Here is a 23,059-nt window from a genome sequence, read left to right on the forward strand (position 1 = left end):
GTCTCTTTAAGAAAAATGGGAAGGAGGCCCCTTGATGTGACGTTTTGTGGTTCTCAAAATGGTGGCCGCTCGGTGTGGTTTCAGTTCCACATAGCTTTTAATTAAAAATCAGTAAACAAGTTCTCAGCTTCTGTTTTGCAGAGAAAAACAACTTTTTAGACCAAGGCACAAGTTGAAACTGTGAATTTTGGAGCTTTGACGAGACAGAGGTTTTTTTTTTCCTCGAGGTCGGTATCCAAAAACGCAATTTTGGATGGTTAAAATAGATTTAAAGACAAAGAGAAAGGGCGGGGTCAGTGAAGAGCACCGGAGCCTTTTGTCATCCAGTGTCTTCAGGAGAAAGAGACAAGAAGAAACGATAAAGCCGATAAATAAAAATGAGATAGATAATTTTTATTTATCATGCGATTAATTGATGTATTGTTTATCGTGACAGGCCCCCGTCCGGAAGTGGCGTAGCTGCGTGGGGAAGGGGGTTGGTAGGCGGGGCGTCCTCCTTGGATAATGGTAAGGGAAACACTGGGTTGGTCTCTTTAATCAACAAAATTAGACTCAAACTTTTGTACACAGTCGAAGTAACACGAGGAAGAAAACTCTCCAGAACTTTACGAACGTTTGATTTTAGTTTAACTGTGGACAGAAATAAAGAAAATCAAATTCTGATTTGAATTATGTGACCAAACAGGTATTGTTTATTTTACTTTTTTAATTATAATTATTTTTGTAACCTCCCCTATTATTTCAACAGCTGGCACTCAGCGGGCTCCGTATAAAAAAGGTTAAAAACATTTCTTCTACCGTCTGAATCGAAGACGGCTTTGTTTACGCGATCACGAAAGGGTTTCACTTACGACACAGATCAGGCGTCCTCCAGCTGATGCACACGTCGTGATCGCTGCAGGCCTCAGCGTAGGCCGCCACAGCCGTGCAGAAGCCCAGGAACTTCCCCTCAAACTCACAAGAGCAGGACTCCTGCACACAGGCGCGGTAGTAGGGCTCTGGATCCACCTGAGGGTTGATCAACGTCCAGCAGATCGATTAAAAAAAAGAGAGACTTTCAAGATTAAACTTTTCACAGTACGGACAAATGTCTCAGGAATGACTGAACTGCATCTCTTCTCATCATTACCCTCTTGTTATCAGACCTGTAGGACGTCCTGCTGCGTGTAAATACCTTTAAGTGACAGTCCCTGAACGTGTCTCCTGTAAGGATCATGCAGCGCCGCTGGGCCCAGGCTGAACAGTAGGAGTTTCGGTCGCAGGGAAATATCTCCGCGGTCACATCGGAGCAAGGAGGAGAGGCAGACTTCCAGCTGTTGCCAAAAGCTAACGGACTGGACACCACTTTAAAAAAATAAAATAAAACAAAGTTTGGATTTAGTTCCAGGGGGAAAAAAAAAAAGGTACTTGTGCAGAGAACTCACCTGCCGAGCCTCGTATCTGCAGGTCGTTCATCTCATTGGAGTCGAAATCGCCACAAAGACCACAGACCTTGTTCTAAAGGAGACGTGGATCAAAGATCTCAGCGGAAGAAGGAAGCAAAGTTACAGCTTTACAGTCAGAATCGAGTCCTGAGAGTTTTACGTTCAGCCGTTTGTGCCAACTCATATTTGGCACATGTTTAGATTTGAATTATTACTAAAATTTTAGCCAAATTTTGAGCAAATTTAGTTATTAAATAAATTTATTCTAACTCAAGATGCTGAATCTGTTTTGTTCATGGTATTCATCTTTTTAAATGGTCTTTATTTTCTTTATGGTATGAAATACATTAAATGTATATGTAAAATTTAATTAAGTGGGGTTCTTTGAAGCAGTTATGAGTGGTCAGTATCTTACCTGTTGCAGGACATTAACTCGACTCTCTGGTCAGACAATTGAGCAAATGGCTAATCTGAGCAGGACCAAGACATTAAATCCTCCTTAAACCAATAAAAAATATTGTTGAGGTGTTTATTCTATAACGTTTTACAGTGGTAGATGTAAAATATATATATATTTATACATTCACACAGCAAATTATCATGATTATTATTATTACTCTTATACATTATTTATCTAGAAATCTTCAGTTGTTTACATTAAGTAGTGTTGGTTTGTGGTTTATTATCACCTTGATCGATCTGAAACAAAGCAGAATGTGATAAATGTACTCAGCGGTTAATTTTAATGTCAGACAATACGGTACTTCTGACATTAAAATTGTTTTAGGACGGTAAAAACCCACTTTGTTCTTGGCGCCGCTTAGACTAGCTGTTAGCTCGACCAGCCAGTCAGACAAAAGTCTCTTCGCTTATTTTCAAAACACGTCAAGCCGGGACTTCTGTCCGCCTCGGAGTGATTTCTGAATGGATCGAGGCAGTAGGGGGGGATAAAAACCAACCCACCCTCGATGTGTCTGTGCTGCAAAGCGACGTAGTAACAGAGCCGAAACGGTCGAGCTGGTTTGAAGAATTCATTAACCACAAAGAGGATCGCTAAACGGAGTTAATTTGTTCAGTTTACAAAATTATAAAGGCGGGAATCCGTTACGCGGCACGGTGGCTCCGTTGGTCGAGCTGTTGCCTCTTAGTGAGAAGGTCGCCGGTTCAAATCCCGGCCAGGAGCCTTTCTGGGTGGAGTTTGCATGTTCTCTCTGTGCATGAGTGGATTTTCTCTGGGTACTCTGGTTTCCTCCCACAGACTAAAAAACATGCATGTTAGGCTGATTAGTAACTCCAAACTGAGAGAGAGTGAATGGTTGTTTGTCTTTGTGTGTCCCTGTGATGGACTGGAGACCTGTCCAGGGTGTCCCCCGCCTCTCGCACAGTGATACTGATCGGCGCTGCCATTTTACGGAACCGCTTTACGACCGAGCGTTGCGTTTTATTCAAACTGACAGCCATCTGTTGCACGTAAGATATTGACCGCTCATGACTTCTCCGCAGAACCCCACTCCACAGCATTCCATGTTGTACCTTTAATAAAAGTCGAAAAGGACTCAAGTACACATAAGTTGTTTATTTAAACTGTGCTCATTTTGCTATTAGTGGTTTCCGGTGATGCTTCAAATGTATTTGTCTCAAAACTTTAATTTTGAAAGCCAACAAAGATTCTACGTTTTAGTTTGGAGTTAAACCTTAGAGGGTGGATTTGTGTTGATAGTTTTATAAGTATTTTTTTATTTACTTTACCACAGCTCATCAAGTTTTATTTTAAATCGTCATCCCTCACCCTCCACTGTGGAAGCAGTTCTACGGTGATCCTCGTGTGCTTGTCCCAAATGAGGGTCAGACCTTTGCTCGGCACTGAGATTATAATGTAGAGCCCCACGGTGTGCGTGGTGTAAAGTGTATCCTGCTCCACAGTCCAACCGTCATGGAGGTGTCTGGTCACCTTCATGTCGCTCAGCGTCAGGGTTACTTTGTCCTGGAAGAGAGAAACGTTCACGTAAACCGAACACCGGGCCAGTATTCTGCTGTAGGTCATGGGCGGGAGCGCACCTGCAGGTCCAGGATGATGGTCCGGGAACAGGTGAGGGCCTCTTCACAACAGGGCACACTCTCCACTCTGATGGAAAATGTCCCATCTCCATTTTTACAGTAATCCTGACAATAAAAGTATAAAAGTCAAGTAATTAGCTGGTTTTAAAGACACGACAGAACAAATAATTTAGGATGCGTGTGCGAATGTTTATGAAGCTTTCACTCTACTGTGATCCTTTTTTATTCTGTACGTTTTTTGTCATTTTTCTCATCCCACAGTTTTCAAGTTGTGTCAACAAATCACAAATCAAAACGTTCAGCTCTTTCAGAACAATCCTGCTCTGACATTTGGTATTGGTGCAACTTTAGCTGTTTTAAATATTTAGCCTTTTCTGCCACTTTTTTATTTCCTCATAGAAAATGAATTGAGCTCATTTTACATCTTTCAAATCTTTAGATCTGTTTACAATCATTTACTGCCCCTTTCACATTTTGTTCTGCTTCTTTCTACAAACTACATTTTTGTGCTTCTTCTAACTTCTGCTAATTTCAGCTTATTTCTGCAAGTTTTAGCTTTTTCTATTTCAACTTCTATATAGCTGTTTTTTGCTAATTTAAGCTTTTTCAGCTAATTCCACACTTTTTGCAATCATTTAACTTTTTTCAGCCTAATTCAGCAAAAAAGTGCTCTCTCCAGTTCCTTCTGTTAATTTAAGCTTCTTCTCTACTACCGTACTTTTCAGCTGTTTTTTTTTTGTCTAATTTCTGCTTTTTTCAGATAATTTCTACTTTTTGCGCTAATTTCTGCTTCTTTCAGCAAATGTGTACTTTCTGCTTTCTTCTACTAATTAAAGCTAGTTTTACATTTTCAGATAGCTTTTAGTTTTTTTTTGTGCTAATTTCAGCTGTTTTCAGATAAATTCAAGTTTGTCTTGGCAATTTCTGCTATTTACAGTCTATTTAACTTCTTTCTGCAAATTTCAGCTTGTTATGCTCCTATCAGATTTTGTCTGCTATTTTAGCTATTATTTAGTGTTTTTTTAAGCAAATTTTAACCTTTTCAGCTAATTCCACTTTTTTTTTTTAGCTCTTTCTGCTTCCTTCTGGTAGGTTAAGATTATTTCTGCCTTTTCAGCTACTTTTCAGCAGTTTTTAGCTGATTTCCTAATTTCTGTGTTAATTTCTGTTTATTTAAACCTAATTCAGCAAACGTGTTCATTCTGCTTTCTTCTGTTTAGGCTAGTTATTTTATTTCAGCTACATTTCAGCATGTTTTTAGCTAATTTCAGCTGTTTTTCAGCAAGTTCTTCAGCAATAAGCATTCACATTGCATTTTTGCAGGAAATGCAATGTGTCTAGTTTTGAATATTTTTCAGTTTTGAAGGTCAATAATAATAAATGTACAGATTTCTGATACTTTTTGCACATTTAAACAAAAATAACGGTAACATTTAGTATTTTATTGCCTTTAGAGGTCTCACCTCCACAAGAGTGTACTGACAATGTCCATCAAAGCGATACCATTTAGAGTCAAAAGTCTGGTAATGTCCATTTCCATAAACTTGGCACTTTCCTGTACACGGCTCATCGGTGCAGTCCCACTGGCCCTGGTTACAAACACTGGAAGAACAGAGTCACATCAGCATGAATGTTTGTGGATTTACAGCAGCTAAAGTAACAGGACGCACCATGTTTTGCAGCTGGTTTGGACACGTTGTCCTGCGCCAAACACTTTGCCACCGTACACGCAGGTGCAGTTGTTTTTGGGGACGCAGCTACCGTAGTGATCCTCGTACTCGTTCTCTGAGCAGAAACAGCCACTTTCACACGTCCCACTGGAGCCCTGAAATATAAAAATAGAAGAAATACGATTAAACTTTAACAGAAGGTGCTCAAAGGGAGTGGAAACGAGTCCAACACGTGTGAACCGATGACGCCCACCAACGGTTTGCTGAGACTGTCGCAGGTTTTCTGAGCCGTGTTCACCGGAAACTCTGAACAGCGAAAACAGACCTTCCCGTTTCTGCAGCCTGACGGAAGAGAAATCAGCACCACAGCAAACGTTCTGTGAAAACTTCAGGCAATTTTTATTGTGAGCAAATAACTAAGCTAAATACTAAAGTAAGCCAAGAAAACTAAACTAGTATAAAAAAGTATCAAAAAAACAAATAAACTAAAAAAATATAAAGTAAAATAAAAGATAAACTAGGATAACATAGGCTAAGCTAAAATAAAATCTAAAGTTGGAGTAAAATATCGTATAGCATAAACTAACTAAAACCATATAAACCAGTAAATTAACTTAATAAATTAGCTCAAGTTAATTAAAATCAAATATAAGCTAAGCTAGGCTAAGTTAAAGCTAAGATAAACACTAAACTTAACATTTTGTGAATCCATTCACACCATCGTGATCCATTTTTCTTCATAAGTTTGTCAGCATCTTTCTCATTCCACAATTTTTGTATTTCAACAAATCATAAAACGTTCAGCTCTTTCAGGACAATCCTCTTTAGCTTTTTGAAATATTTCGCCTTTTCTGCCATTTTTTTCCTCATAGAAAATGAATTGAACTCATTTTACATCCTTCATGTCTTTAGATCTGTTTACAACCTTTTACTGCTGCTTTCACATTTTGTTCTGCTTTAGCTTCTTTCAGCTTCTTTGGGCAAAAAAAGAAAAAAAAAAGTTCAGCTACTTTCAGCTGTTTTGTGATCCTTTTAGATTCTTTCTGCTAAATACAACATTTCTGTGCTTCTTTTAACTTCTTTCTGCTAATTTCAGCTTCTTATGCTCCTTTCAGCATATTTTTGCAAGTTTCAGCTTTTTCTGCAATTTCAGCTACTATTTATCCGTTTTTATGCTAATTTTAGCTTTTTTGGCTAATTTCAAGTTATTTGCACCCTTTTCAGCCTAATTCAGCAAATGTGTACTCTCTCCAATTCTTTCTGGTAACTCAAGCTTTTATTCTGCTGTTTTAGCTACTTTCCAGGTGTTTTTTTTTTTTTTTTGCTAATTTCAGCTTTTTTCCCACCTTTTTTGTAAACATTTCTGATTCTTTCAGCCTAACTGGACAAATGTTATTGTTGCTTTTTTCCTGCTAATTTAGGCTTATTCTGACTTTTCAACTACCTTTGTAGCATTTATTTTAGCTAATTTCTGCTGTTTTCAGATAAATTAAAAAGTTTTAAATGTTCATTTCTTCTACTTTTAGCCTAATTAACTTCTTTGTGCTAATTTAAGCTTTTAATGCTCCTTTCAGCCTTTTCTGCTCTTTCAGCTACCATTTAGCTCTTTTGATGTTAATTCAGCTAATTCTAAATTTTTGGAGCTCATTTCAGTTCTTTTTGCTTCCTTCTGGTAGTTTAAGATTCCTTCTGCCTTTTCAGCTACTTTTCAGCTATTTTTTAAATTTTTTTCTAATTTCAGCCTTTTTTTAGCTAATTTCTGTGCTCATTTCTGCTTATTTAAACCTAATTCGGCAACTGTGAGTTCTTTCTGCTTTCTTTTGCTAATTTAGTCTTGTCCTTCCATTTCAGCTACATTTCAGCATGTTTTTAGCTAATTTAAGCTTAAGCATTTTCGCAGGAAATGTAATTTGTCTAGTTAGCATTAGTCATAAATTAGCACTTAAAAATAATAATTAGCACTTAAAAATTATGTCAAATTCACTGAAATTATCCTTTAAATTTATATTTTCACAACAAACAGTGGAATACAAATAATAAACCCAGATTTTTATTTATTTATTTAGCGCAGAGACAAGTGATTATAGACTGGCTGTTTTACTTGGTGACCTAAAGGAGAAATAAGAAAAGGGAAGTAAGGCTTTATGTGGAACATAATTTAAGATGAAAGATGGTTTACCACAGTCCTTGGAGCAGTGCAGTTCTCCATCTTCACAAACGCTTTCAGAAACAAACAAAGACATTTATGTTTAAAACCATTAAATCTGCATCAAACACCAAAGGTACGAACTCCAGAGCAGCTTGACAGTCGAACACCAAATGAGTGGAAATCACTCTTTAAAAATGAACGCTTCATGTAAAACTCACCACTGTTGACCGTCGATGACTACAGGCCCCGGCGGTGTCGTACCAGCCCCGTAATGACACACGCACTGGGCCTTTGGGGTACAGGCGAGTCCCTGGTTCAGGTACGTTCCTTCCGGACAGCCGCAGCCCTCCACCGGAGCGTACTCCGGCTCACAGCGAGGATCGGGTCCAGCCAGGGCGAAGCACGTACGGTTACAGGCTCGAGTCTTGTAGGAGAACTCCAGGTTCTTCGTGCAATCAACAGCTTCAAGACAAAAGCGTTTACTTCGCATCATATTTATATTTTTATTGAACTAAATAAGTTTTCAGTCATAATCATTTGGGTTCTAACAGAGTTGGCAAACACTTTGTTTTGGCATTTGCCTTCTCAAATGCTTCTCATTTTAGTTTCCATAATTCTAGAGCAACAACAATTGTAATTTATGGCTGATTTGTGCAAGTTCCCAAAGATTTGCCTCAAACTTTGTTGGGGGTTTGGTGTAAACATAAATAAAAATCTGTATTTTTTCCCACAATGTGTGTCTCCAACTAGTGGAAAAATCTCACGTCTTCATAAGATACTCCTGTAAACTGTAGCCCAAAAGGTTGTTAGCCTAATATTCTTCTTAGCATTGACTACCACGGACTCTACTGTCAACTGTAGCTCATCATACTTCAGTCACCACCTTTCCTTTAAAATAGTTTTATTGTTGTATGAACATTAAAACAGTTAGCCTATATTTATGTAACAAAACAAACAAGTCGGTCTCATAAATCAGCCCTCAGATGCTTTGATTTCTAAAAAACAGCCACTGAAAATATCTAATCAGTCTATAAAATATATATAAAAAATATTTGTGGACTGCCTAGTGTAAGGCAGGCACCTATTATTATCCACCTGACAAGGGTTTCTTAACTTTATATCTTACTCTTCCGTCTACTTTAATTGGGCATGAACCGCAATGTGTACCCCCACAATTGTATATAAAAATGACCGGCTCTGTAATGTTTGCTATTACTTTTATTGGCGTTTTGAGTTACCATGGTGATGTAATTTGCTAACAATGACACCATTTTTCTTATTAAAAATCCCTGACAGAACTCAACAGCTTCTAACTGCTACAACTCTGTCATTCTTTGAGATATTGAGCTGAAATTTGCTGAGAGCGAGTTTTCATACATTCCTAATGCAAGTCAAAATCCAAGATGGCCACCTGAGGTAAAAAAAAAAAAAAAAAAAAAACTACAAATCAGCTTATTTTAGAGATATTGAGCTAAAATTTCGTTTCCCATCACATACTGAATCCATATCCAAAATCCAAGATGGCCACCAAAGCTACATTTAAACGGCTTTAATTAAGCTACTTTCACAAAGAGTTGAAGTTTGGTGTGGTGATAGCTGAAAACGTTCCCCATCAAATACTGAATTTAAATAAAAAAAAACCCAAGATGGCCACCATAGCTTCAAAGAAAAAAACGACTACAACTCGTTGATTTGTTGCCACATTGAGCTGATTGGTTTGGTGGTAGCTGAGAGCGAACCCCAACACAGTCCTGTTAAATCAAAACTTTAAATTGGCAGCAGCGTGGCAGTCCCTGTCAAAGTTTCTCCAGGAACTTTCTAGTTTTACCTACTGTCACTTTGGACAGCATGATTAAGAAATGCAAGAAAATGTCAAACAAACGTCGTTCGTCATCTATTATAGCTGAACTCACTGCAGTTGGTGGCCTTCCTCCAGTCGCCAAGGTCAACCCCGACACTGGCGCAGGCTTTGGCGTAGCTTTGCAGCGAAGCACACAAACACTGCAGCAGGTTGTCACCACAGTTACAGGTCCGATGGATGCAGGCCTACAAACACCCGACGGTTTGACAGTTGCAGAGTCCTGTCGATAATATTTACAGTAGATGTGCAATGTGTCCATCGGGAGTAGACGATTCTTACTGTGTGGAATTGATCAGTTGGGATGTAATCGTGGCATTTAGCAAATACCCCGGCTGGGTTGTTCAACACGGCGCACTTCTCATCCGCAAATATTTCTGCAAAAATGAGAATTTATTCAAAGACGGCAGAGAAACAAATACTGCTATTTTATTTTAAAGTGAGAACATCCATCCATCCATCATCTGCCACTTGTTCTGGAGTCGGGGCTTGGGGGAATCGACTTGAGCAGGGAGGCCCAGACATCTCTATCCACATCTTCCTAAGAGGACTCTAAGGTGTTCCCAGGCCAGCCAAGGGGAAGTTTCTCCAGCGTGTCCTGGGTCTTCCCCAGGGTCTCCCAGTTGGACATGCTCCTAACTCCTTAGAGAGGCGTTCAGGGACCAACTTAACTGGCTCCTTTCGACGTGGAGTCTCTCCCAGAAAACTGAATTCACTGCATCTCTAAGGGAGAGCCCAGCTACCCTGCAGAGAAAACTTGGCCTGCATCCATAATCTTGGTCTTTCAGTCAGTCCCTGAAGTCCCTGAATGATCTTATAATCTAAGCTGTTGGGTACATTGCACCTGGTAGGGTCTCCCAAGGTCAGTTGTCTTTTCCGTCACCTAGAACCAAAAAGCAATTCACAACACGGACAGAAGACAACGAGCAGTTCAATATCTTTTGACGAGACGTGGGTCACCAAGGCCCAGTCCTGGAACTTGGTCAGTAAGAACCTGGTGACTGGGTATCTATCCAAGTGGCCTGGTCAGGATTAACCTGAATGAGCTACATAGGTTTGCCTCCCTGTGGGCCCACCACCTGCAGGAGGTCATAGGTAGCAGCCGAAGGTGATGGCCTTGGCACTCTGACACCAGCTAACCAAAGCTCTTGTGTCAAAGTGAGATATTAATCTGAATCCTATTAGAGCATTCATGGGTACCATGGTCTGTGTTGACGCAGGGGTTGGGAATGTTCTCCGAGCACGTGCCCAAACTCCAAGACAGAGCAAAAAGTTTGGCCGAGTTCTCGATGATCCCGCTGCTGGTGGTGAAGTCATCCGTCGTGTCGTTGTTTCTGTTCCCACAAAGACCTGAAATACAAACAAGGTGGAGCCACAGAATACGTACAACAGTTTGGTTTGAACGCTCCTTTCGGACGTTTATACTTGGCAAAGAAACGACTTTCATGGCTTCCAACCTGAGAGCACGTCAGCGTTGTCCCTTGGTGGCGTGATGTACAGCTGGATTTCAGGAAACACCTGGACTTGGAGCTTCAAACCAAAGGTTGTGTGGACCAGAACGTACATTGAGGACTGCCAGAAGACCAGGGCATGATCTGTCCAGTGTCACAGGTTGAGAAGTGGTGTAACCGGTATAGAATTAAATACCTTGAGCTAAAAAAACAGGGAGAACGGAACAATTTCTTCTTCTTACCAGACCGATGAATCTCAGTTATCTCCTTGTCTCCAATTTTAACCATACTTTGCGTGAAGGTATAAATTTCCTGAAAATTCCCAAGTTACATTTTTTTTTTTTTATTTCCAACCCAACGTTGATTCTGATGGATCGATAAAATCATTTATGGGCGTTCGTACCTGGAAAATCTGGAAAGTTACAGTTTTCAGGGAAGGTTCCTTTTGAGAGAACTCAATTTTGATGGTCCAGTTGAACCCCTGCAGAGAAATGTACGCAGTTAGCACAACAGACAGACAACACTGAGAAATTTAGACTGTAGGGAAAATTTAAAAACAACTTACCATGGAGGCCAAGTAAACACATTTCCCAGGAATGGAGTACTGTTTGCCATCGTATGTCTTTACAAACTGGCCTTCGATGATGCATCTGGCTGGGCAGTAGTTTTCAGCGCATTGCCACGTTCCACTGTTACACACACTGAGAACAGAAAATTACATTTGAATTGAAAACTCAAATCTGTTTCAATCATCTCTAAACAAAGTTATTTTTGTTGTAATCCAGGTCAGAGGTTCACAAACCTTTCATCTTTTGACCCTAAAGTATCGCGCATAAACTCCATCTCTTTGCATCGTGTTCATTTATCCCATTTGGCCTCTAATATTAAATAACTTTTACTGAAATTGTATTTAAATCTCCTGTCTATTTACCACGTCTGACACTTGGTGCTCCGTACAAATCCAGTTTGGTAGATCTGGTCTCTGAACACACAGTGGCATGTGGATGTGGGAACACACTGGTGTCCATCCGACTGGTCATTCAGAACCTTACCTGCAACGTGGTGTCAGTTTTTAGTAAGAAGGATCACGAACGAGCACACGAACAGCACGATTATACACATTTTTTTTACCATCTGGGCAAACACAGGAGCTGATGTTGTCCTGGCTGGTGATTCTGGGGTTCAGGATGGAGCAGCTGGGAATGAAGGCTGGACCTTCTTCTACAAAAACCAGGTCTCCAGGACACTTCGGAGGAGCTACGCTCATCAAGGCAAGCAGACAGCAGCGTCCAACAGAAGAACACATTTCACTCAAACGTTTAGGGTAAGTGTGTACAAATACATTTAATTAGAACAGCACTTTATGCAGATGTTAAGAATAAAAAAAGACACTCAAAGGAACAGAATGCAAGCTAAATAAAGAAGGATGGTAGTCACAAGCTAAAATCCATTAACTTACTAAAAAACATAACTAATAAAACTAAAACATATTAAAACTGTAACTTAGCACTAAGAGACGCAAAACAGAAGCCAAAAGATAACATTTGTAAAAAACATCACCAAAAACTTAAATACAACAGTAGCTAAAAGCTAAAATGATCTAAACTATAGCTAAAATCTTAAATGAGCTAAACTTTAGGGAGAAAAAAAATTAGAAAAAAATAAAAAAGCTAAAATGTAGCTAAAAGCTAAGATCCATAGCTAAAATCTTGAATGAGCAACAACTAAAATTAGAAAACACTGTTGGAAAAATTAAATCAAAATAAGCTAAACTGTAGCCAAAAGCTAAAATTTGTAAAAACATTGCCAAAAACTAAAATGATCTAAACTATAGCTAAAATCTTAAATGAGCTTAATTTTAGGAAATAAAAGAAGCTAAATTTTAGCTAAAAGCTAAAAGTTGTAAAGACATAGCCAAAAACTTAAATACAACAGTAGCTAAAAGATAAAATGATCAAATAGCTAAAATCTTAAATGAGCACAACTTTAGGAAAAAAATAATTAAACAAAACAAATTAGCTAAACTGTAGCTAAACGATAATATTTGTAAAGACATAGCCAAAAACTTAAATACAACAGTAGCTAAACGCTAAAATTATCTAAACTTTAGCTACGATATTAAATGAGCAAAACTTTAGGGGAAAAAAAAACAACTAAAATTAGAAAAAACTAAATTAGCTAAACTGAAGCTAAAAGCTAAAATTTGCAAAGAAATAGCTAAAAACTTTGATTAATAAAACAGTAGCTAAAAGCTAAAATGATCTTAACTATAGCTAACATTTTAAATGAGCAAAACTTTAAGAAAAAAACAAACTAATATTAGAAAAAGCAAAATTAGAAAAATGGTAGCTAAAAGCTAAAGTTTACAAAGACACAGCTAAAAGCTAAAATTAGCAAAACTGTGGCTAAACCCTAAAATTAGCCAAACCAGAATATTTTTTTAAACTATTAAATTCATGGAAATAAATGTAAAAACCACCTCCACGCAAAAATACCTAAAACAAGCAAAACCATCAGAAAAATAATCTAAAATTGAGTAAAACTGTAGCTAGAAGCTGAAATTAGCAGTCATGGCTAAAAGCTAATACTATTAAAACCTTGGGAAAATGAACTGAAGCAGCTTTTAAAATATTTTTATAGAAACTCGAAGGATTGAACCCTTGAGAACATTTTCACCCACCACATTTGGTTATGGTTCTCCACGAGTTCCAAATGTGGCTGCTTCTTCCACACGTCAGAACGACCTCCTGGAAGAAAGCGCAGGCGATGTCCGTGTTGCGTTCGTAGCTGTAGACGTTCTGCTCACACAGCTGGATGTACTGAGGGGTTTTGGACAGCAGGCACTCCAGAGTCTCAGAGAAGAACTGCCTGCACACCTGGAACAGAACCAGAACCACCTGAACGTCCTTCTCAAAACAGCAGCAGCTTCCTGTGACACATCTACCACAGTAAAAAGTACTTGTATGTGTTTCAGAGTAAAAATGTGTCTCACTGGATTTAAGACAAAGGACGGATCTCGAGTTTGACACGTGTCCGAAGACAGAACAAACTGTGAAATCAGCTGCTGGACGCTTCCTGAGAGAATCAAAACAAAAACGTTGAAAACAAAATACAATAAACGAATCGTCAAATCTGTTTTAGCTAACACTTTAACAGTCAGCATTTATTTCCATCCATCAACATTAAAGATGAGCAATCCTGTGTCGTTATGTTTGTCTACCTGTTAGCAAAATATCTCCTGATCCACTGGACAGATTTGATCGAAGCTCTCGAAACTAATCAAGCATCTAGCTCAAGATGGCTGCCACAGACCTAAACAAACAACGACGGCTTCATGTGCAGAGATCGAGTGTGGTAGTAGCTGAGAGTCATTCCCAACATATACTCTGAGCACCGATCTGTCATGTGAGATTTTTGATTAAAACGTTTGCATTCCGTTGAGGAGTGCTGGTTTAAAAACAGCACCGCAACGCACGTAAATCTGCAAATACACTGTCAAACTAACACAACGGTAATTTCACGATGAAATGAGGAATTCACCGTAAAACTTACGAACCAAGTTTCGAATTTCAAGAAGAATTAATCAGGTTTCTCCAAATCAGAACAAACTGAAGTGATTTATTTTATTTAAATGGGTCAAATTTTACTTTAACTAGCCATAAGTTTGAAGGTAGATGGTAAAATTTATACTTTCAAACTTGCGAAACGATGGATAGTGAAACAAGACAACTGCATACGGTACATTATACACCTGTCAACAAACTTACAGCAATCTATAGCAATGGCAAAGAGCTTGAATGACTTCTGACCTTGATTTGTGACCTTGACCTTAGAAATGAGCTGATAAAAATGGGTATGCGACACTCCTTCTAGTGACGATGCACAAATGTATCAAGCTTGGCTCAATTATCTTAAGTCTACGAAACTGAGGCTGCATGTTAAGTTCATTTATTGTTAGTTTGTGAGATTTAAAATATAAAAATATGTTTGTTTATTTTCACTTCTCAGATACATCTGCAGTACGTATGGACAATAAACCCCTAAAGTGTTTGGGTAACAACTTTCAGTTCATTCAAAGTAATAAATAAATGTCTTATTTTAACCTGTATCTCATGTCGTTTTAGGTATTTAGATCTGATAAAATCTTAAAATGCTCCTGATCTGATCTTTTCACTGTGCTGCTGCTGGTAAGATTTTTAAACCATTTCAAACGACTTATGTGGTGCAGACGTTGTACCCGAGTCTTGTTTCCCACACAGTCCAGTCAAGTCAGAGCTGAGCTCCTGCTCCAGATCCACCTTCAGAACAAATCACAACATTGAACTCCATGTAAGAGACAGGAAAACAGGAGCCTTTCAATAATTAAACCTGACATGAAATAACTTTATTTGACAAAAGCGGTGTCAAAACGCAAAAGTTTTATGCGACAAGATGAAGATGAGTGTTTTTCTGGACTGGAACTGGAAGTTTTTGCTGCGAGAGATTCAAGTGGGTAAGGAGTTACACCGTGGACAAGAACAGAGGTAGTGGGGGTTTTTTTGTGCTTGTCCGAGGCAGCACAGAGTGACGGATCCTGATGAGTGGAGAGAGCAATTCACCAACAGGTGCAAGGGCGGAGCCAGAGGGTGGCCAGTGGTGGCCTTGACCATCATCTTCAACAACCCCAATCATTTTAGTAAATTATATTTTTAAGCAATATGAAAACTAGAAAGCACAGCTTATTCAAATAACACACCATGTTGCATTTTGGGGGATAATTAAAATGGTTAGGCAGCAGCCAGCAGCTTAATAACTGGCTACTAAAGTGTGTTTTTTTTTTTTTTACTTAATTTGTTGCAAGGATTAAACAGCAGCGATATTTAAGGCAGCAAATGTTGGATTTAGTGAATTTGGAAGAGTGGTAAAGGGAGTTCATTGAGCTATAATGAGACTGTGGTGGAGGGAGTAGGCCTGTCACGATAACAAACTTTGATGGGCGATTAATTGTCTCAGAAATTATTGTGATAAACAATAATATTGTTTGAAATTTGACAATTAGTAATTATAGTCAAATTTAAGAAGCAATGTTGGTTAATTTGTTTTAAGTGCAGTACCTTTTTTGACCACCAGATGGCAGTAAAGACTGTTTGAACTGAAGGATGGATAGTGAGGGAGTGAGCAGCGTGTCTAAGAAAAATGGGAGGGAGGTCCCTTGATGTGACATGGGCTGTCCCTCTTCCTTTTTTTTTCAGTTCTCAAAATGGCGGACACTCGGTGTGGTCTGAGCTCTTTAGCATAGCATTTTTCACACAAAGCTTTTAATAAAAAATAAAAAATAAATCAGTGAACAAGTTCTCAGCTTCTTTTTGCAGAGAAAAAAACTACTTTTTACACAAAGGCACAAGTTTCAACTGTCAATTTTGGAGCTTCGATAAGACGGAGGTATTTTAGCGAGGTCGGCCTGTTAGCTTAGCTCGTAGCTTAGCTTCTCAGCTTAGCTGCTTTTAACGATCCAAAAACGCGATTTTGGACGGTTAAAACGGATTTTAAAGAAAAAAGAGAAAGGGAGGGATCAATGAAGAGCACCGGAGTTGAGCCTTTTGTCATCCAGTGTCTTCAGTAGAACGACACGAAGAAACAATAAAGCCGATAAATGAAAACGAGGTCAATAATTTTCATTTATCATGCGATTAATTGATTTGTTGTTTATTGTGACAGGCCTAGGAAGGAGCTGAGGTGTTTTTTGGTCTACACTCATGTACGGTCATGAGCTAAAGACCGAAAGAACGAGATCACTCTAGAAGGCCCAGTTCCTCAACTCTTTTAAGATGTATTTGGTCAGACTAGGATCTCATCAACAGACCTGGTTTAGAAGAGAATCAAGGTTTTGCCTCGGCCAAGTCAAAGTACATACCTTAACAACCCGCTGACTGCAAGAGAGCTTCACATAAACAAATGCCTGCAAATGTCGACAGTCTGAAGCAACATCGTAAAGAAAAGTGGGCCAGAATTTCGTCACTGTGATGTAAGAGACTGATAAGGTCATGAGAATGTGTTAACTTCAACGTATCAGGGCTATAAATGTTAAGCTGTTGTTCATTGGAGGTTGCATTTGCCCAATTGATGGACCAGATTATTATCATTTAGCCTTTACTTGTAAAACATTACTGAAGAAGGTATAACTTTTTTCTTTTAAATACCCTTGGACGTACGAGTTTCTGGTTAAAGCCGTCTCACCCAAAGCCTGTCGATTCCTCCGGGGACATTGTGCCAAGTGACAGAAAGAGGAAGCAGGGTGCTCTTCAGTCGGGTGTAGATGCCGTACTGAAATATGTGCTGGTAAGTTTGGTCGTACGGAAGAGAAACTCTGTCAACACAAAGTAAACGTAGCAAATAAACGACTCATAACTTCCTCATCTTTTAAATTAAAATACAATTCCCGTCAAACAGTAGAAGCCTGGAAGTCACCTTGAAGACCAGAAAAGGGTCCGACTCCTGGTGCTCACTTGCCAAGACAAACAGTCAATAACGTTCAGTCTCCAAGCTAATAATGGAGTTAATAATCAACGAACAATAAAAGCCCACTGTAAACATTTGTCCACCTGAATTTGTTGATGACACCCAGTCAGATAGATTATGAAAATCCTTGACCAAAAAGACAATTGGACGTCTTTTATTGCTGCTTTGAGACAATCCACCTCCAAATTGTAAGGAATCCTTGGTGGAGTTCTAAGGTTATGACCTCTTTGTTGGGAAATTCCTGCTTTATAAGTCTTCGAGGTCACAGGTGTCGCTTATCCCATGGGCTGTTTGCGTCACCAGGGTCCTGTGAGGTGTTTACTTATGGAATCAAGACGTCAGAGGTTCTGGTTACATGTTTCAAAGGTACAAAAGTTGCCTACAGAGTGAAGGCTGCCTCATAGGAGTTGGAGAAAATTCACCTTTTTCTTTTCCAAATAAGGATAATTAAAGTTTATTACTGTGTTTTGTGGAGAACATCTTAATGGTAGAGTAGAAATGTCCAAAAAACAAGAAAAGACATACAGCTGTCTTCACACGACAAAGCAGGAAGAGCGGGAATGAATGATTTGGTGCCTTTAAAGCAATAGTTCAGATAATTTAAACTGATGTTCTGTTAAAAGGGATGAACGGTAATATTGTTTTTAAATTTCCTCTTGTTGTAGAATTTAATTCTGTCATATTTTTAGAGTCGATAACTAGTCTCTAATGGGGCAAAGACCAAAGAGAATTGTTGCCATTGTATGGACCTGATAAGTTCAGAAGAGGGCTTCTCCCTCTTTTTGTTTGTTTTAATCGGGGCTCCCAGTTTGCACGTGGTCAGGTGATTGGTAATTAAAGTTTTGTCTAAATTGTACAATCGACTGGGCTTCATATGTGGCGCGTCCTGCCACTTACTCCTGGACTTATCAGGACCAGAGCATATTTGGGGGCTCGTCCGGGATGCGGAGCTTGGTCCTTTTAAATGGCCTTCAGCCAGTCAATTGATCAGAGAGAGCAAATTAAACACTTTTTGTGTTAATGCTGATTCAGCATTCACACTGTTGACTTTCTATTTGTTTTTGTAATCTAAATACTGCATACTTTGTGCTATTTCCGTCATTCATATATCAAAATGTTCCACTTGCTCTGGAGATGGGTGCTATGGCTTTAGTTTTTTTGTAAGTTTTATAATTCTCTAAATGTATATATCTGTTTGACACTTTGCCCCTATAGAAATGCATTAAGATTTCGTCAGTTTCTTTCAAAACATTTTTAATCTGCTCTAGCAAAATTGCTCTAATTTAGCCTTCTCATGCTACATTTAGCTTTCAGCTAGCCTTTAGTGACTATCAACTTGCAACTTTTAGCTGAAGTTTGTATTTTAGCTTTTAGCTACTGTTCTGCTTCTTTCAGCTTTAACAACTCAGTTTCAACTTATTCGGCATTCAGTTCTGTAGTTTTATAAACCTAAATATCTTAAGCTATGCATAACAATAACTACCCAGAATTATGTGATTTTTGCAAACGAATAGCAGCTAGTTGTTGCACTTCCAGACAGAATTCATGTAATCCTAAAATGATGACATAATTTAAGTATTTAGAGAAACTTTGGCACTATTGTTTGTTTTAACTTCTGAATCATTTGACATTTGTTTTAAAATGTTGGAAATTCCTTTCGATCTTGGCCCCACTTTGACTAGCCTTTAGCTCATCAATTGAACTCTTTTTTTTTTTTTTTTACTCCAAACTGAGATCGTTTAAAGAGAGTAAAACATGAGACCAAACCTTTTGTTCTCCACCTGGATGCTGTCGTCCAGCAGGACCGTCTTAACCTTGTTGATGATGATCTCCACCTGCGACAGCAGGCCGTTGCTCCCTCGCTGCACGGTGATGTCGCACTCCACGCGGTTGTGGGTGAAGCGGACGAACCTGAACAGGCAGTTGGAGCGCACGTAGAAAGGCGAGCCACTGAAGGGCTGGGTGACGCCGCTGCCGAACGTCTTGCAAGTGTCTGATCACAAAAAACAAACAGATGCTGCACGCTTGTAGATACAAGGATGGATGGAGCACTGAAGTGGCACAAATTAAGCTTGTGGAAGCAGCTGATGAGCAGCACTTACATTTCTGAGATTCAGGCGTTGCCACAAATTCACCCGTTCCAACCACTATAAGAGAAAAACAATGAATCATTGACTTGGAAATTCCTGACAAAGTTTTCGTCATTGCCAATTCAGATCACACAACGTTGTGATGATCAAAGAAAAACTGCAACATTTTGATTAAAGCCCGACCGCTATATCGGTGGGGGCCGGTATTTTAGGCCAATACAGGCGTTTGGGGACATATCGTATCGGTGATAATTGTCCCATTACGCACTGATATAAACTGCTGATTTTCACCCCTAAAATGCTGAGAAATGAGCTGCACCCTTACTTGTAAATGCCATAATTGTACAATGTACCCAGCAAAGGGCGCATGCACACTACTTTCAAGTCATGGCAAGCAGGGAACAACTACCGTTAAATACCGTGTTGCATATTGTGCTAAACAGAACGTGGTAAGTTTATTGTAACTAATCTGTAAAACAAAAGTTATAACCTACCATAGAGTATTGCCTTGCAAAACTTTATCCAGAACAATAAATGTAACGTAGAGGTCAAATATTTCAGCGTTAGTAACGGTTTATTTGTCGTCATCAATGAAACGCATCGTTTGTCTGAAATATTTTCTCTGCTAAGAAAAACAAATGTATATATTTTTGTAACACACTTGATATCTTTATGGTGAATAGTGTAGGATAGAAAATGTGAACGCATGTTAGGAAGACTGTTTCAAGACTTCAAGTGTTAAAACAGGTTTAAAAGTAGCTGTTTACTTAGATTCTTAGGGGTGGACAAAGCCCCAAAATGTTCACCCAATATATCGGTTATTGGAAGTCTGCCCCTCCCAATATCGATATTGACGAAGGTCAAAATTTCCATATCGGTCGGACTCTAATTTTGATGCTTGAACTGTAGAAGAGTTAAGAAAACCAAGCTCAAAGCAGAAGTTAAAGCTGCTGCAGGTGGCTCATTACAGTCACCATGGTAACCACACACACCTGTATCCGTCACTTCCTGAGAGGCAGACAGAAACAGATTGAAAAGTAAGCCTCAAACAAAAAGCTGCAATTTGAAAACTACATGTCGGATCTTAAAAGTTCTTGACCCGTGAGTGGCAGAAGACTGACCGTCACACATTTAGCTTTTTTATGCGTTTATGTGGGAGATATGACAAGTTACATGACAGTACCATTAGGAGAAAGAAGCCAAAAATCCTTTCAGTTCGGCGTATAATTTGTGGTTTTTTACCATAAAGAATTTGTTTTCCAAAGGTTTGAAACTTTTGGACACCTAAAGCTTCATGGGACATCTTTCATGGATTGAACATTTTGTGGAAAAAAATGGTAAAAATCATCAAACTTTAGTTAATTAAAACCATAAAAGATATGAAAACGGCAATGAGTTAATGCGTACAAACGTGTCATGTTCAACTTTCTGAGGCAAGCCGAATGACGTTTCTACAGAGAAGTCCCAGAACTGCGGAGCTCCAAAGAGGACTGAGTTTCCTCACGTGTTTCACCAGAATCTCATTGAGCTCCATTACGTACTTTATTGCAGCTTTTTGATCATTTTGAGTCAAACGTCACAGCACACTTATGGATGTAGCGGCACGCTTTTGTAGGAGTCTTGGGGTTTTGCTCCTACACCTTTCTCCACCAGATGTCACCATTGGAGACGCATCTGCAGATCCTTACCCTGATGAGCAGCAGGTGTAGAAAAGGCCTTTGACACCACTCCAACGCTGATGGTAGTGTGTTCCCGGCCCTTCGGTGTGTTCTCTACAGTTTTGATTATTCCAACTCCTTGCTCCTACGCCTCACAGAATCTCCTGAGCTCTTTGGACACCCTGGACTCTCCTGCATTCTCCGAGTACCTCCTTCGATCCCTCTTTGCTTAAGTTATTGCTTCATCGTCCTGGGACCTCACTGGGCTGACCCTGGAACCTTGGACTCCTGCCCTGGAGATTATCACCTCCTCCTCAAGTAAGTGGACAGTTTGTCATCATCATCTGCAGACCCACTTGGCTCCTACTAACTGTTCCCTTGTCTTCAGGGTTCCAGAGGTCACAGTTTGACTGTTTGCGTATCACCCACTTGTAAATAAACACTTAAAACTGCTCCTGGTCTTGTGGTTGATCTTACACAACTATTCTGGGTCTTTTTTTTCAATTCAACCTTTTTTACATTATTATTATTATTTTAATACAAGTCTCATTGAGCCTAAAAAGAACACTTTAATGTGGATGCTTTGGCACACTTAATATATAGGACCATAAACACAAATCCTTATTTTATAGCAGGCATTACATTTATGCGTTAAATAAAAGTGTATTACCAATATATATTTATTCTTATAATCTAAGGGCTAGTATAGAAAATCAAAATGGAAAAAATTATGCTGTTAAATGATTGGGTGGCTCAGTTGGTAGAGCTGTTGCCTCTCAGCGAGAAGGTTGCTGGTTCAAACCCCAGCCCAGGACCTTATTGGGTGGAGTTTGTATGTTCTCTCGGTGCCGCGTAGGTTTTCTCCCACAGACCAAAAATCTGCACGTTAGGCTGATTGGTAACTCTAAATTGTCTCTAGGTGTGAGTGAGTGAGTGAGTGGCTCGTCTCGTTTCTCCATGTGTCCCTGTGATGGACTGGAGACCTGTCCAAGGTGACCCCCACCTCTCGCACAGTGACCCCCGTGACCCGAAAAGGAAGAAGCGGGTAAAGAAAATGGATGAACGTATGGATAATAAATTGCTGAAATTTGCTGAAGAAGCTGAAAGTGAGAAGTTTTACCTGGGGAGAAAAAAAGACACAAAACTGAGACAAAAAGGACAAATAAGGTGTCAAAAGTAACATAGGGAAGCAAAAAAAAAACAAACAAACAGAAAAAGGACCCATAGGAAGACAAAATAAATAAAAAAGGACAAAGATTAAAAGATGAATATGTAGACATAAAATGAAACGTAAGGAATTGTAATACGAACACAAAGAAAGACCAAGAACATGGAAACAAAAAGAACATGCAATTCATTCAACAGGTTAGTCTCATTGAGCCTCGAGGACTCCGTCACAAGAAAGACCTGTTCACAAAACAGAATGATAACAATAGACAATCATAAAAGAAAGCATATAAATAAAAAAATAAATGGAAGAAAAATGATATATATATATATATATATATATATATATATATATAAACTTATTTTTATTTTATTTTAAAAGTTACAAGGACCAAAGGTCACAGCACCGATCTGAACGAAGTGAAGTTTTTATAAATGAACCCTTAATGTAGTTAAACCTGTGCAATAATAGATGTAAAAATGCACAAAAACAACTAAAATCAGAAAACAACAACATAAATGCTGCTCAACATTATTGCATTAATATTAACCTGCATCTTTATTATACTACTATATAAATAAAAAAGAAAAAATTAATAAAAACAGGATTTAAACAAAAAAAAAAAGCATATAAATTAATTAAACATATGGAAAATGTTTATTAAAACAGCTTAAAATTGCTTTTTTGTTCTTTACTGACTGAAACATATCGTGAAATAACAAGAATGTTCGTGTCCTACCTGAGAACAGGTAGAAGCAGACAGCGAGCATCCATCGCAGGGAGTCCATGGCGCCTGATGCTTCGTCGCTGCAGGAGAGCAGGTGACACCTGCAGGACCCGCTCAGGTGCAGGTTTTTATACGCTGCGTCTGTGCACGTACGGCCTGGATCGAGACCTTGACCCGTGCGTTCATGCACGCATCTTAAACAGCTCCTCTTGGACAAAAAGTTACCAGGAAACTAAAGTAACCAAGCAAAGCAGAAACAAGGAAACATTCAGATTAAAAGCATATCCTGTTTATATTGGCTGTGTTTC

General features: G+C 38.9%; 1 protein-coding gene across 1 annotated transcript in view; it reads right to left on the reverse strand.

Moving 5' to 3' along the window:
* The window catches only part of LOC119428227 (mucin-19), a 37,915-nt gene extending 15,067 nt beyond the window's left edge, over nt 1-22,848 (reverse strand). Inside the window, exons 1-26 of the mRNA XM_037695876.1 lie at nt 22,764-22,848; nt 19,211-19,255; nt 18,876-19,101; nt 16,827-16,956; nt 14,848-14,908; nt 13,603-13,685; nt 13,291-13,486; nt 11,742-11,867; nt 11,542-11,662; nt 11,176-11,311; nt 11,014-11,091; nt 10,853-10,922; nt 10,617-10,754; nt 10,360-10,509; nt 9,442-9,536; nt 9,215-9,347; nt 7,520-7,763; nt 7,332-7,372; nt 5,406-5,494; nt 5,153-5,307; nt 4,946-5,084; nt 3,483-3,587; nt 3,214-3,408; nt 1,425-1,497; nt 1,175-1,344; nt 852-1,008 (exon numbers count right to left, since the gene is read on the reverse strand). Coding sequence (XP_037551804.1) covers nt 852-1,008; nt 1,175-1,344; nt 1,425-1,497; nt 3,214-3,408; nt 3,483-3,587; nt 4,946-5,084; nt 5,153-5,307; nt 5,406-5,494; nt 7,332-7,372; nt 7,520-7,763; nt 9,215-9,347; nt 9,442-9,536; nt 10,360-10,509; nt 10,617-10,754; nt 10,853-10,922; nt 11,014-11,091; nt 11,176-11,311; nt 11,542-11,662; nt 11,742-11,867; nt 13,291-13,486; nt 13,603-13,685; nt 14,848-14,908; nt 16,827-16,956; nt 18,876-19,101; nt 19,211-19,255; nt 22,764-22,812 — 3,205 coding nt within the window. The 5' untranslated portion in view covers nt 22,813-22,848. The remainder of the gene's footprint in view (nt 1-851; nt 1,009-1,174; nt 1,345-1,424; nt 1,498-3,213; nt 3,409-3,482; nt 3,588-4,945; nt 5,085-5,152; nt 5,308-5,405; nt 5,495-7,331; nt 7,373-7,519; nt 7,764-9,214; nt 9,348-9,441; nt 9,537-10,359; nt 10,510-10,616; nt 10,755-10,852; nt 10,923-11,013; nt 11,092-11,175; nt 11,312-11,541; nt 11,663-11,741; nt 11,868-13,290; nt 13,487-13,602; nt 13,686-14,847; nt 14,909-16,826; nt 16,957-18,875; nt 19,102-19,210; nt 19,256-22,763) is intronic.
* Between the last annotated feature and the right edge of the window lie 211 nt (nt 22,849-23,059).

The sequence above is a fragment of the Nematolebias whitei genome, chromosome 22 (assembly GCF_014905685.2).
Source record: "Nematolebias whitei isolate Nwh7 chromosome 22, NemWhi1, whole genome shotgun sequence".
Lineage (NCBI taxonomy): Eukaryota > Metazoa > Chordata > Actinopteri > Cyprinodontiformes > Rivulidae > Nematolebias > Nematolebias whitei.